Genomic DNA, 14,750 nt, shown 5'->3' with positions numbered 1-14,750 from the left:
ATGAGAGGAATTCGAATATATCCTTGCATGCATCATCACAGCACCATTTGGGTGATCCACCATTGAAGCCGAGAGCTTCAAGCTTTCATTGCTCAAACCCAGATGAGGTTATTGCCCTACTTCAATTGCTTGAGTTATTCTCTTGTTTTTTTATATGTTTCGAGTTGAAACCCTTGGGTTTAGTCTCTGCCATTTGTTTGTGGGTGTATCATCAACCTCGACGACGAACTCCAGCGAGAGCCGTTGAGTTCAAAGCCTGGGTTTTCATTTTTTTTAAATTTTGTATTAATTTTGTATTTTGTATTAATATTTTTTTATTTTTATTAATTTTATATTGTGGCTGACGTCAGGGACGTCAACCCACGTCACATCCCCTTTGGGCGCTCGGGCCGGCACGAATCCACGGGTCTGGCGCTCGGTCCTGCTTGGGCTCCCTCGTCAGCCAACGCTGGACTTCTTCCCTCGGGCAATCAAGTCCTGTTCCGCAGCCTGTCCCTCGAGCACGAGCTCCCGCTGGAGCTGCTCTAAAGCCCAGTTGATTAGTACTGTTCATCATGTGAGAGCGTGCACTATTCACCAACAGTGAAAGGGCGGGAATACCCTTGGTTTTTTCTTTGGTTTCCGTACTGTTCACAATTTGCTACAGTAAGAAGTCTGTTTTGTCCTTCCCTGCCTCTAGTCTCTCATCAGCTTTGGATAAGGTTTGTATTGGACAAAAAAATAAGATTAAAAAAATGTTAGGAGATAAACACAAGCACATGTTTTCTGACATCGAAAAGGATAACAAATAATAAAAAAATTGGTTTAGAGAGAAAAAAAATGATTAGAACATATGAAAAGTGTGTTTGGTTTTTGCTATCTAATATTTTCTCCACCCCTGAGACTCCCCATCTCCCAACATTGTCACTCTCTCTCATCCCTCACTGCTCTCTGCCTCTCCCATCTGTCCCCCTCTCTCTCTCCCTCACCCCTCACCCCTCACCCCTCACCCTGTTTTTCCGCCTGCCTTTCTTTCTCTCTCAAGCTTTCGTTTTCTCCGTTTTCGATTTTCTCATCTTTCTCATTTTTCTTAGCCAAATCATCTGTGCAAATTTTTTGCGTTTAAAACGCTTTGAAAAATAAATAGTTGCTGCATCTTGCGTTTAAAACCCGAGTCAGTACCCATTTTTTTGGTGTTATTCTCTGTTTTTGTCTGCGATCCCTGTAAGTCTCTCTCACTCTAGAGGTACCCGCTGGATTTCATTTGCCGTTGCCGATCTGCAGGTAAAGCTTCAGTTTCCATATTAAGGTTCTATTTATCTTCATTTCTGAATGACTTTTTTTTTGGTAGTTTTCCATGTTGGGGTGGGATTTGTGAATGACTTTTTTTCTTTTCTTTTCTTATTCTGGGTATTTTCTTTATATCATTAGATCCGTTGTCTGGGTCGATGATTTGTTTGTGTTTTTCGTGTCAGAACGCGTTGCTCTACGTTTTTGGGAATTTAGTTTTTGTAATGTTGGGTGTTTTGTTTATATCCTTAGATATGTTGTTTGGTTGTATGATCTGCTTCTGTATTTTGTTTCAGGTCACTTTGATCTTCATTTTTTGGGGAATCTGTGTACAAGCTTGGAAGCCGTTAATATGCTCAAGGTAAATAATTTTGGTTTTTTCCTTTGAGCCTTTTCTGCCACAAATTTTATTTTTTAATATTGTGAAGGTTGTGTGTTCTATAGTGTGAAAGTCGAATCTGTGGGATTTATTTATTTTTTAATTTTGGTGTCTTTGTTGTGTTGTTTTACGGTTTTGGATGGTGACTGTCTACAGCTTTTCATATGGGTTTTTTAAATTACAGGAAATTTGGTCTTCCTAAGATTTAATTGTTGTTAATTTTACGGTTTAATTGTTTTCCACTAATATGATTGAATGGTAAATTAGTTGTATATATATTCAAAACAAAAAAAATCTGAATCTATCGCTCTCGAACTCGCCTCACCCACAAATTTGGCGTTGACCGTTATTTCTCCTCCTTGGCTTCTGTTTCTGTCTCTGACCCTTTCAACTTCAATTGAGCTTGAGTAAGCATTCCACGCTTCCCTTCTTTTACGCCCAAGGAATTTGCATTTTCATTGTTTGATGTAGGAGACACCATTTTTTTCCTGTCGACTTTGTTTCTTCTGAAACTTAATGGTTCTGATTTCAATCCTCTTGCAGAAGATTGAGAAACAGAAAGTTGGAGGACTGGATGATCACGTATTAACCCATTTTAAAAGAAAAGGTAAACCATGAAAATCTCAAAGTGATATCCCATGACCTACAAGTATTTTCTTATCGATCAGATCATTATTGGAAGCCTACTTGGAATCTCCATCCCTTGGAAGGTAATTCTTTAGTTGTAATAAATTTTTGTGAATTATTTGATATGGGCTTTGTTTATTTGTGGAGTTAGATACTAATTTATTGATTTTTTTTTATTGTTGATTTAGGAATTGATTGATAGGTTTGGTTTCTGGATTCTCTTTCTTTGTTGAATTTTTTATGTGGGTTTTGTTTATTGATTGCAGAGTTGTATTAATTTGCGTTTGATTGGAAGGGTTGCAGAGATTTGATTCAAATTGGTGGATTTGGGTAAGAAAGAAACCTAAATCTTTTCTTTCGGTTTTAAGAGCTGAATGGACATGCTCTGTTTGAAATAAGCGTTTAGATTTACAAATTTTTTTTAACATGCATGCTTCAATGGTAGAATAGAATGGACAGAACATGTACAGTGGCTAGCTTTTAGATCTTCATTTTCAGTTAAATAGTTATTTTCTTATATATCTTAATGGTAGAAGAGAATGTATATATCTCATTGGTTGTAATGGTAGAAGAGAACTGACATATACCATCGGCTATAATTTATATACACAAGATTTTCTTATCATCCTTTTGAACGTTTTGCAAGAGAATGAATGTATAGCAGAATGTATAGTTGTAGTGGAGGGTCAACTTTAATGATTGTTAATCCCATTGGCTATATTATCTGGTAGAAACACTATCAAATTGTACATGCAGAGTCTGTTGCTGTAGGAGGAGGTTGGAAAGGCATTCCTTAGCAAAATTGTTTGTATAATTGGGCATATACATGAACCTTTTTTTAATATAGCCTTTTGTCGAATGAGCTTTCTAATTTATGATGGCTGCCTTTAGAGTTAGATTGGTTTGGTTAGCTATTCTCAGAGCTATGACAGCAATATGCATCAGTTGCGAGGAAATCTGCTCTTCTTTAACATTTCATGCTTTATGGTCTTTGTACTTTGGTTGATAACTCTTCACAACTTTTGTCCTTCTCTTTAGTTTTCTTCAGAGATAGTGTCCGCGTTAGTGTAATTAGAGTTAATCATCTGATACCAACAAGCTAAAATTCTATGTTTGGATTGTGTAAGAGTCACTCAGTTCTGTGAATGCTGTATTTACTGGTTTTGTACTGCGATGATTGGTTGATATCCCTGTTCGTTTCAGTGGCTCTGTTTTCTTTTGTAAATGAGTATATTGTATGTAAAAAAATTTCTAACGTTTTCAATGTAAATTTTAGTAATATTCTATGACACAATCTTTCATACAATTTTTAATCCCACAAAGTCATAGTACTTGACATTGGCAGGTTCTTGAACTGTTTTCCCATTTCATTTAGTTATACTTCTGACCATCAATTTTGGAGTTGATTTTTTTATTTAGATGGGTGATTGAAAAAGCAAGTTTTTATATTCAGAATGACTCACAATTTGCTATGAACTAAATGAGTTTTTCTTTATACAGGTCAACATGACTGTGAACATATTAGCAGAGTCATTGCATACATGGAATACAAGGAGGTTTGCAATTGAGCTTTGGTTTTAGTGACTTCTTAAATTTGGTCATGACTAACCCCTTTTTTTTAACTCTACTTAAATGGTTTTCAGGGAACCAGTCATTTGTGTTGTTTCTTCTCTCAACTCTTTGCTTTTAGTTGTCCTGTTGGAGTCTGGATCTTGATTGAATTGATTGTTGTAATCTAAACTATTGGTAGTGATCATTTTATTTAATTTATCATATTATTGAAAGAATCACTTAGTACAATCAGGTTTAAAAAAAAACTTAATATCATTACCGTTTTGGATTGTGTAGTGTTGAATATTAGTTGTTGATTCCGCTGTGCATTGTGATCAAATCCTATCACGTTCTCCGTTACAGTTTGTTTGTTGAGAATATGGATCTTGATTGAATTGATTGTTTTAATCTAGACCATTTGATACAATTTCCAATCCCGCAGCAACGCGTGGGCATAAATCTCTAGTATGTACTATAGCAATATAGAACTTTGCGTTCTTTTGCAGTGATCGATGAACAGCAGCATGAGTCGTTGCCACAACACGAGACCCAGCTTTTGACTGTCCACTGGCATCTCTCCAAAGGTTTGTGTACTGCCTTATGTGGAATTGAGATGTTATAACTTTGAATATTTATCATACATGACAAAAGGGAGTGTCATCTATCTACAAAATATGAAATCGTCCGTTATAATTTTGGGCATATGATTTTCTTTTTTTTTCGTTTCAGAACACATTGTTCTTCATTTTTTGTAATTTAGTTTTTATAATTTTGGGTATTTTGTTTATATCATTAGATCTTTCGGTTGTATAATTTGCTTTTATTTTTTTATTTCAGGTCACTATGCTCTTCGTTTTTTGGGGCTTTTGTTTACATCTTTCAAAGCCCTTTATGCTCAAGGTAAATAATTTTGGATTTTTCCTTTGAGCCTTTTCTCCAACAATTTTTTTTTTAATATCGTGAAAGTTGTGTGTTTCTATACTGTGAAAGTTGAATATGTGGAAATTTATTTATTTTTTACTTTTGGTGTCTTTATTCTGTTCTTTTATGGTTTTGGATGGTGTTGGATTGAAAAGCTTTTTTTATAAAACTTTTATTGAAAGTGTTTTATCCATTTTTACAATTACTCTCATAAATTGTGCCTGATTTGTGGTTCGATGGGATCGAGGTGATGGGGACGATTTGTGAGGTTGTAGCCACAAGATATAGGGCATATGCGTGGGGTTTAGGGGTTTCACAGGGGGAGGGTTACAGAGGGAGAGGGTGCACGCGTGAATTGCGGAGGGAGAGGGAGAAGGAGGGGGAGTAGGGTTGCTATATTCAAGTCATCTTTTTTATTTTTACTTGAATTTGATTTGATTTATTTATTTATTTATTTTATGACAGGTTGAGAATGTGAAAGCTCTATTGGAGGTGGAGGTGAGAAGTTTAATTTAATTCATGATTTATTGTTGTTTTTTTTATAAACTTTATTTTTATGGGATTGTGCTGTTTTTGGGGAAAACAATATTAAATTGAAGTAAAGTTTAGATATTTCTGTAATTGGGATTTAGAGTAAGAGACGAAGAACTGGGTGGAGTAGGGTTGCTTTATTCAAGTTCTCTTTTTTATTTTTACTTGAATTTGATTTGATTTTTTTTATGACAGGTTGAGAATGTGAAAGCTATGTTGGAGGTGGAGGTGAGAAGTTTAATTTAATTCATGATTTATTGTTGTTTTTTTTAAACTTTATTTTTATGGGATTGTGCTGTTTTTGGGGAAAACAATATTAAATTGAAGTAAAGTTTAGATATTTTTGTAATTGGAATTTAGAGTAAGAGATGAAGAACTGGGTGTGATTGCAAAATAAAAAATTTAGAAATTTTTTTGGTTTGAAAACTATAATTTAGTTAGCTGATTAATTAATAGAGAAATGTATATTGAATGTGTGATGTTTTTCGATGCGTATGAGCAGACACGGGTACTACTTCAGCAGCAGAAGTTGCTATGTGAGGGTAGGGAGATGAGGAATTCTGAGATGCTGAGTGCTCTTGGTGTCAAAGATGAAGATTGGATAATGATCGTATCTAATGTCGCCTCGAGGTATACTTGATGTTTTACTTTATATGCAATTCACCGTATGATGTTCCTATCATCATACGTCATTCATTAGAAATGGGGTGGTGAGTTTCTCAATACAGTTTTAATTTTTGTGCGAATAATGTTCGTAAAAAGTGTGTTTTTGTTTAGTTCATTGCTGATTCTGATTCTTTGATTTAGTTCACCATTCGTGCTTTTAAAGATAAGAAGTGCAATGCTCTCTCAGATGTTAGTTTTGGGTGACAATTGAAAGATACGAGAATAAACGAAAATACCAACCAATTGAAAGGATAAATTCAATAGAAAATATTTGATTCACCAATTATTATAGTTTGAGCTCTTTGCATTAAATGTCCTGTTTTGAAATTTGATGTTTTAAGATGTCATGAACAAATTGTTGCTGGTTGGGTTTTGTGTTGCAAATTTACTTGAGATCCTCTCTTGATATTCCATTTATGCTTCCCATGCTTCCTTCTGCATAAGGGTCAGCCTTGGACATCCATTTTGAGGAGACTCATGTGCTTCCTCTACCTTATAGCAGGCTGTGCTAATTGTTGTGTTCTTTGAAATTAGAAGAGAAAAAGATGAAAAAGAAGCCTCATGAATGTGGGAGAAGAATAAGAAAATGCAGTTGTGTTTTTATTCCAACTCATTCAGTGTCCAATATTTTAATACTTCCTGTTTGGTGAAATTCATTGGTCGTGTCATGTTCGTTTATTTTTTATCAATCAATCTGTTTGGTGCAGTTCAAATATTCAACTGTTTTTCCTTTCCCTTTTGACGCAGGTGCGTTGATTGTGGGAGTTTTGGGAAGAGTTCCCAAGCTCATTCTGCAAATTAAAGGATTCACAGACGCGACCAACAGAAAAAGGTTAATTGAACCACTCACTGTTTGATCTTACTCCCTATTTGTTATCTGTTTTTTTGTTTTTTTGTCTTTTTGTTTTTAAATTTTAAACTCCATATACTTAATGTAATCCACAGTCAAGAGAACGGTAAGCAATTTAAACTTTTTGGGTTATTGAAATCAGAGTTTTGAATTACAGTTTCTGTTTAGATGCTCGGAGAGATAGGAAACTGCAATTTACTTTTGGATATGCTCTATAAGAAACTGCAGTTTACATTTGGATTTAATTCATCGCTGATGGTATGTTGTGATAGGGTTTTGTAATTTTTAGTATTCTTCAATTCTTTTTAATCTGCAAAATCAAATTACCCATAGAATTTATGACACACAATCAGTTTCTTTTCAGATGGGTTGAAATTATATTGATAGTTATAAAGCTCCTTTTTATAGTTAGGTTGAAAATCATATTAATAGATTCTTTATTTCGTTGGTCCAATCTGTAACAGGTGGGATTATTTTGTTTGATGTTTGAATCAAAATTTGATATTTTTTTTGTGTGAAATTATAACGGAATTGCAAAATTGTCAGGTATATCTTAGATTATTGGTTGCATATTCACCTTCACACAACTATGATATTGCCTCTTGACTCGATGAATTTTGATAATTTTCAGGATCTGCGGTTGCAATGCTTTTGATGCATGCAATAAGTAGGAAGCTACTACTCTTATGGAGCTTCTTTGGCATGTAAGTTCAAATTGCATATCATTTTTCATTTTTTTGTTCACAGAATTCATTATCTTGCTATCTTGGTAATTAGCAGTGTCTGACAGTTGGTGAAGTGTATGAACAAATGTGTGGAAGTTTGAATTGTATAGATAAAAGTGAATTTTAACAACTCTAACTTGGATTTCTTATTAATTTGATAGGTCTTTCTTTCATTTGTGTTTGACTATTTTATTTTTTTGGGTATATAAGTACAACTATTGATCAAAAGCCACAGAAATTACCTAGCAGCCGAGAAACTGTTTGTGTAAGAACATAATATGATGTAAAACTCAAATTTTGGGCACTTAAGTATACGTTTCATGAAAATTCAATTGGATTTGTTCCAGTCTCCAAGAATTTTTCTTTGTTTGGTTACCAATTAATTTATGCGGCAGGAATTTAGTTTTTGCTTTTCTGCCTATGTATATATGATTTGAAATGGACAGTTCAAGTTGCTATATATAAATTTGTAGTCGAAGAGTTCGAAGGAGAGGTGAATTAGAAACAATGGGGGGGAGAGTGATGGAGTTGAGGGAGTTGAGAGTTAACAGGGAGAGTGATGTCCCTGGTATTGCGAGATCATTGAGACTGGTTTGAGACTAACTATCTAGTTGATTAATCACTAATGTGATGTATTTAAAGTTTAACTTTTCTTTAAATCATTTTCGTTCTGTTTTTTCATTGGATTCGTTACATTTTTTCTGCTTAATTTATCTTAAGAATGTTTGCATCAGAATAATTAACTCTAAATATGTTAATTTGTCCCATTTTCTAAAAAAAAATTTGCAATGTGAATGGAGGTTATTCTCAATCTTCAGATGGTGATTATTTGATAACTTCTCCAAACGTGGCTACTCAGCCTTTGAAATACAGAGCTGAGGATGAGAGGAGGTAGATGAGCTAGAATCGGGTTTGTACAATTCTAAATTATTTGTTTAGTTACCGATAAAAGATACGGTTGCCTAATCCAGTTTTGTATTGTCAACTTCTTAATCATTTTCCTTTGATCGCACTTTGTTTTGATATGTGAATGAACTATATAACTTCAAGGAAAACTAAGGAAAACTAATGAAAATGATTTGAAAACTGAATTTTAACGATAAAGACAAAATAAAGGGTAAAGAGAATAGTATTAGGATTGACTTTTTAGTGTAAAAATGTGATTTTTCGTTAAAGTTTCCTATACTTTATTTTTATCTTAGGTCATAGTGTAACATTTAACAATTGAATTTGTAAGACTGTTTAGCAATTTTTTCAAAAACTAACTATTCTTGCTAGATGCTCAAATATTGTCTTCTACTTTTGTGATTTGCCTTTTCTGTGTTTTTCTCATGTAGTAGGCTGATCACCTGAGAGTATGAGTATAATACTGATGACGCAATATGATCTACAAATGAATGGTTTCTTATAGCATGCATGTCCATACATAGCAAGCAAAGTTTCACTTCATTGGTTCTTAGGTAATACCCCATCTTTTTAGTTACTTTGTGTGGAAATTGTTCACGTGTGTCGTGGATAATACATTCAATGTCCGCAACAAAGCACGCACACATTTTCTAGTTTAAGCTAAGTGCGTTGAGCCCATGTGACATGTTTGAATTTCATGGTAGGAGACAACACGGGACTTTGACAAGTCCATTCAGAAATCGGAATGAGGATTCTTTTTTAATCTTCTTTGTGAAGATTCCATATATCTTTTAATCGTATCCGTTTATCATATATCGTGCTGTCAGAAAGTATTTTAATTTTTTTATTTAAAATTAAATACAAATAATACCTGACAAAAAATGATCATATCATATATGATGAACAGACATGATTGAAGAATTTTTGGAATCCTCACAAAGAGAATTCGGAGAGAATTCTCGTTCCAGAAATTGCATCACAATTTCTGCCAAGACCAAATAGTAAATGTATGCATTTTCATATAACGCATTAATTCACTAATTATTCACGTTTATGGAATACTTTGACAGAAATTGTGATCTTGGTTTTGGCAGTTTTCCGGACGAAAATACTTTCAAGTTTCCTTGGAAGACTGACAGACTATTCGATGACAATGATAGTTGACAGTGCATTTTTTAACCCAAAAGACAAAGACACCAACATTGAACGAATTAATAATTTAAAGTTGAAAAGTAAACCGGACATTTTTTTTACATGATTTGTTAACACGACACATAAACATAAAAATAAAGAATTTTGGATTAACACAATAATTAATTAGGTTATTATTGGATTACACGATAAGAACTTATTAATAATGTATCCTTAACAAGTTTATCCGAGGATGACACGTTGGTAAATCGTTTTGATACTTTAAAAAAAAATTATTTCGATGATTTTAATTTTTTAAATTATTAATAAAATTTAACTATAAAATACAACAACCATAATATATATGTGTGTGTATATATATTTATACATGCTAAAGTCCAGTTGATTGGCACTGTTCATTATGTGAGAGCGTGTACTGTTCACCAACAGTTAAAGAGCGGGAATGCACTTGGTTTCTGCTTTGGTTCCGTACTGTTCACACTTTGCTACAGCAAGAAGTCTGTTTTGTCCTTCCCTGCCTCACGTCTCTCATCTGCTTTGGATAAGGTTTGTAGTGGACAAAAATCTAAGATTAAAAAATGTTAGGAGATAAACACAAGCACATGTTTTCTGACACCGAAAAGGATAAAAAATAATATAAACAAAGAGTTTTGAATGGTGCCCGGCACCATGTGGGAAAAAGAAAGAAAAATAATATAAAAAATAAAAGTTTTGAATGGGTTACTGACAAGAAGAGAAGAAAAAATAAACAAAGTGTTTTGAATGGTGGACGGCACAAGTGTTTTGAATGGTAGTAGGCATTGCCTACTTGGCATGGCTACTTGCCTACTTGGCATGCAATTGGCAACCTCCTGTAAGTGAACCTATATATGGTTCACAAATCCTCCATTGCAATTTGCATTTGTGTTCTTATTTCAACGTTATACTTTTTAGGAAATCTGAGAGAGAGGTGGAAGCATGAATCCTTCTCTGTATGAAGCAGCTGCAACTGGTGATGTTGGCTTCTTGGAAGGACTTCTAACAGCTGATCTCTCTCAGAAAACACCTAAAGAGAACAATATTCTTCACATTGCAGCTGAATTCAAGCAAATAAACTTCTTCAAAAAAGTGAAAAAAATTCCCGAATCTCCCCGGTTTTGGGCCACCAACAAGAATGGCGAAACTCCTCTACATGTTGCCGCGAGAGTAGGTTGCGGTGAAGTAGTAACGTTCCTCATTGAGCACATAAAAGCGGAACCTATGGAAGTGGTTGATCTTGATCCAGAAAAGGAACCAACTGACGGTGAAGCTTACAAAAAGCTACTCCGAATGCCTAATTTGGAAATGGATACAGCACTGCATGTTGCTGTTCGATACAATCATGCTGGAGTAGCGAAGATTTTGCTGAGTGCTGATCCTGAATTGTGTTGTTCATTTTACAGCACCAAGGAGTCACCCCTGTTCCTAGCTGTTAGAGCCGGGTCTACCAGCATTGCTGATTATATTTTAAAAAAGACTCCGGATCATGAATCTCTTTCTTTTCAGGGAACAAATGGTGTGACCGCTTTGCACGCAGCAGCCACTCGTATACCCTTCGCCAAGAAAGGTAATTAACTTCATGACATTACTTGGTACTACCGTACTAGACCCTTCTTATGCACGGAATCCCATCAACATATAACTGTATAATCAACTTAGTTATTGATTATGACATATTGACACTCGATAATATATCCTTAATGATTGAGATATGCATCTCAGTCCAGCTACCGTTGCGCAAGATCCTTCTTAAGGGACTCGTTACTTGGTATGCCTTATTTTCATATATATACTTGATTCCCACAACACAATTTCTAATTTTTCTATATCAACATTTTAGGAATTGTGCAATCTATGGTTACCAAAAATCCTGGGATGGTCGAAGTTCGTGATGAAATAGGGTGGACTCCATTACACTACGCATCACTGAGAGGGAACCTTAAAGCAGCTCAACTACTGATTCAAAATTACAAAACTTTCAAATTTGCTTGTTACATCAAAGACGAACTTGGCATGTCAGCTCTCCACGTCGCGGCATATGCAGGGCACACCCAAATAATTGAAGAGTTGATTCAACGTTGTCCTGATATTTGTGATTGTGTCAATCACAAGGGCCAAACAGCTCTACATGCAGCAGTTTTAGGCGAAAAAATAAATGTTGTGAAGTACGTTTTGAAGACGCCTAGGCTTGCGAGACTTATAAACGAAGCAGATAATGATGGAAACACTCCTTGGCATCTAGCTGCTATTCATGAAAATAGTGAAATCGTTGCTATTTTAAGGAGAGACAGGAGGTTGAACAGAACTGCTATCAATAAAGAATTTTTGCAAGTTAGCGACATTTTGCTCGCCGAGAACACGGGAAGAAAGGTACGCAAATCTTTTATTTATTTCCCTTGGATTTCAACTTTGAACTCTCTATTTTATTTTCTTATATTGGATAGAATCAAACGCAGAACATATCTAAATCCAAATTCGTTACCTTATTGTTCTTAAGTCCTGTATATGTTTACTAAAAGTGTAGTACTTTATTTATGTTTTAGGAAATCGTAAAAAGTCGCAATGTTTTGAACTGCCTGGCAAGAGACGTTGTCGTTACCGTGCCATATTATCAACAAAAAATCAAGCAGGAGTTCAAGAAATTTGGATCCCAAGGGGAAAGCAGTACGTCTGAGACACCGGTCAATACTAAAAATACGAGAGAAAACTTGCAGGCTTATTTGGCTCAGACCTTCAATAGAAATGATTCGAAACTTCTGGTAGCGACGGTCATTGCAACCGTTACATTTTCGGCCGTTTTGAACCCGCCTGGAGGGTTTACAGACGATGGAACACCAGTTTTAACAAAAAAAGGAGCTTACAAAGTATTTATGTTTTTTAACACGCTTTGCTTCGCTCTCTCAGTGTCGGCGATATTTAATGAATACAGTCCTATATCTGTCCTGTCAACCCATCTACCCACACCTACGAGTCTTATTAGTTATTCCATTGCTGGCATGTTGGCGGCATTTTATGCGGCCCTGATAGCAGTGGAACCCATGCGGCCCAGGCAAAGTATGGTTAACTATTTTTTGTTTGGCAACGATGGTACCGTTGTTGCTTCTCTGCTCTCTCGTATTGGTGCCGTAATTGCATGCGTAGTAGTTGGCATCCCTATTTTTAACTCTCTAAGTCAAATACTCAACGGGGAAACAAGGATCCACGACCTCAAGAAGCACATAATTTAAAAATAATTTACATGGCCTAGAATGTTGGTGTATGACAAAGTCAGAAAGGGAAAAACAATCTTGTCCCTCAAGTATAGGAGGGATTCTAGGCCATGTAAAATCGTGGGTTGTTGTTGTTTTTTTCCTATTTCATTGTAAGGCTATTTAACAGTCATTAGTGTTATTTCAATTCAATAAGAATTCTCCCAATTTACAAGTGTAATCAGACTTTGCGTTTACAAGAGCTCTTTTCCATCCTTTTTTTATTCTAACATTTAGTATCAGAGCCCCATCACGGGGCTTGATCAAAGCCTGCAACATAGTTACTAGCATGAAGGAACAAAATACATGGCATACGAGAGTAGCTTCGTGCAACCTGCCATTTCGAGGTTTGATGGACACGCCCCAACCCAAATATCCAAATGACACCTGCATGACACGTGCTGACCGACACTCGAGCATGACGAAAGTCATAATTATATGAATATGCATGAACACAAGGAAGCATGTAATCGAAAAGTCAAAAGAGAAACAATAATCATAAAGAATATACAAACGCTAAAGAAATGATAATAATATAACGTTAGTCATAATATAAGGAGAATATCCAACTGTCAACAATTCGAAACAAAGGATGCATGAATATGTCCAGAGCATACTACTAAACAATAGTGCTAGCGAAATGAAGGACATAAAGTTACAATTATACATAAAAAGGTCATACGTAGTGAGGAGAAAACAAGATCACTAGAAGGGAAATGCCTCGATGCTCGAGTCGTATTCCTCGTCACTAGGTCCTGAAGGGGGCACAAAAACAAAAGGTGAGTGGACCAGAGTTTATAATAATAGTAATAATAAGAAAACCGTTTTCTTTTTGCACATAGTAACCCCCCGTTTTGAAAACAATATAATAATACGTAATAGGTTTTTCCCGAAACTCTACATGCCATGAAAACGTTCATAGATAATAAAATCATATCTAAAAGTGGTATTGAAATCGCCCAAAGACAAAACTAAAAGAGCTCGTAAATCAAAACACTAATGTACTTATATAGGGGCATCGTAGTTGCTCGAATGCATATCCATCACCTGAGGGTGAAGTTGTACGACACTGGGTTACGCCAGTGAAGAAACATGGTAGGTCCCATCACTCGAAGGTGAAGCTGTCCGACACTGGTTTCGCCAGTGAAGTTGGGAGTATGTTGTAAATATCTCACTACTCCTCCATTGTGTCCTATGGCCAAAAACGTATACATACTCGTGTTGTGTGTATATGTTGTATGATTACCCACTAATTAAGCACATAAAATGTAATTCAAAATCTCATACCAAAGCTTAGGGCTCAAAACATCATCATCAGAAATCATAAGCATTTCCATAAACATGATTTCCATAAGCATAAAATTTCATAAACCTTAAACTGATAAATCGTAAATACTTCAAAAAACAAATTAAATAAATCATAAATTCTTTGTAAAACATAAATTTAGAAATTCATAAACTTATCATAAAACATAATTAATTCATGAAATGTAGAATTATAAAAATATGCCTTCCATGAATGCAAGCCTAATATTTTTATAAAAACATGCAATTTGAGAAGGGGTCCACTCACAAATATTCTGCTACCGAAAAGCCATTCGAACTAGGAAGGACGGGATCACTACCAACCAGTGCACCTAAACACAATTAGGGACCATTCGTTAACACTCTACTAAAATGACGAACTTTGGTAAAACGAATGGCAGATTCAGATTTGCCATGTCAAAAAACCAAAGGAAAGACCTCGGGTTTCCCTACTCACCATCGCATGCGCCGCCACGGGGTGGTGGCCCGAGTCACCACGCGCTAAGTTGGGTTACCGGAAAGTTGGCCGGAAAAATCACTGGCGCCGCCATCCACAGTACCCCCAATGGAGGCCCGTGTGCTTCATGAGCCCACGAGTGTGC

General features: G+C 35.4%; 2 protein-coding genes and 1 pseudogene across 15 annotated transcripts in view; all 3 read left to right on the top strand.

Annotated features, from left to right (window-relative positions):
- The window catches only part of LOC126621576 (uncharacterized), a 42,069-nt gene extending 33,538 nt beyond the window's left edge, over positions 1–8,531 (top strand). Inside the window, exon 11 of one of the 2 annotated variants that reach the window (XM_050290114.1) lies at positions 8,320–8,531. The gene's annotated coding sequence lies outside the window, so the exon portion shown is untranslated. The remainder of the gene's footprint in view (positions 1–8,319) is intronic. The other variant, XM_050290113.1, reaches the window with a different exon arrangement.
- The window catches only part of LOC126621574 (ankyrin repeat-containing protein ITN1-like), a 36,669-nt gene extending 23,645 nt beyond the window's left edge, over positions 1–13,024 (top strand). Inside the window, exons 1-6 of one of the 13 annotated variants that reach the window (XM_050290104.1) lie at positions 8,338–8,429; positions 8,860–8,979; positions 9,520–10,123; positions 10,511–11,162; positions 11,436–11,965; positions 12,139–13,024. In XM_050290104.1, coding sequence (XP_050146061.1) covers positions 10,535–11,162; positions 11,436–11,965; positions 12,139–12,822 — 1,842 coding nt within the window. In that variant the 5' untranslated portion in view covers positions 8,338–8,429; positions 8,860–8,979; positions 9,520–10,123; positions 10,511–10,534 and the 3' untranslated portion in view covers positions 12,823–13,024. Of the gene's footprint in view, positions 1–8,337; positions 8,430–8,856; positions 8,980–9,332; positions 9,433–9,519; positions 11,163–11,435; positions 11,966–12,138 lie in introns of those variants that run through there. The other 12 variants (XM_050290102.1, XM_050290097.1, XM_050290107.1 and 9 more) reach the window with 12 other exon arrangements.
- Positions 846–7,692, top strand: LOC126621575 (uncharacterized; annotated as a pseudogene).
- Positions 13,025–14,750: the final 1,726 nt, after the last annotated feature.

Source organism: Malus sylvestris, chromosome 5, assembly GCF_916048215.2.
Source record: "Malus sylvestris chromosome 5, drMalSylv7.2, whole genome shotgun sequence".
Taxonomy (NCBI): Eukaryota; Viridiplantae; Streptophyta; class Magnoliopsida; order Rosales; family Rosaceae; genus Malus; species Malus sylvestris.
This window is presented reverse-complemented; position numbering and strand designations above follow the sequence as displayed.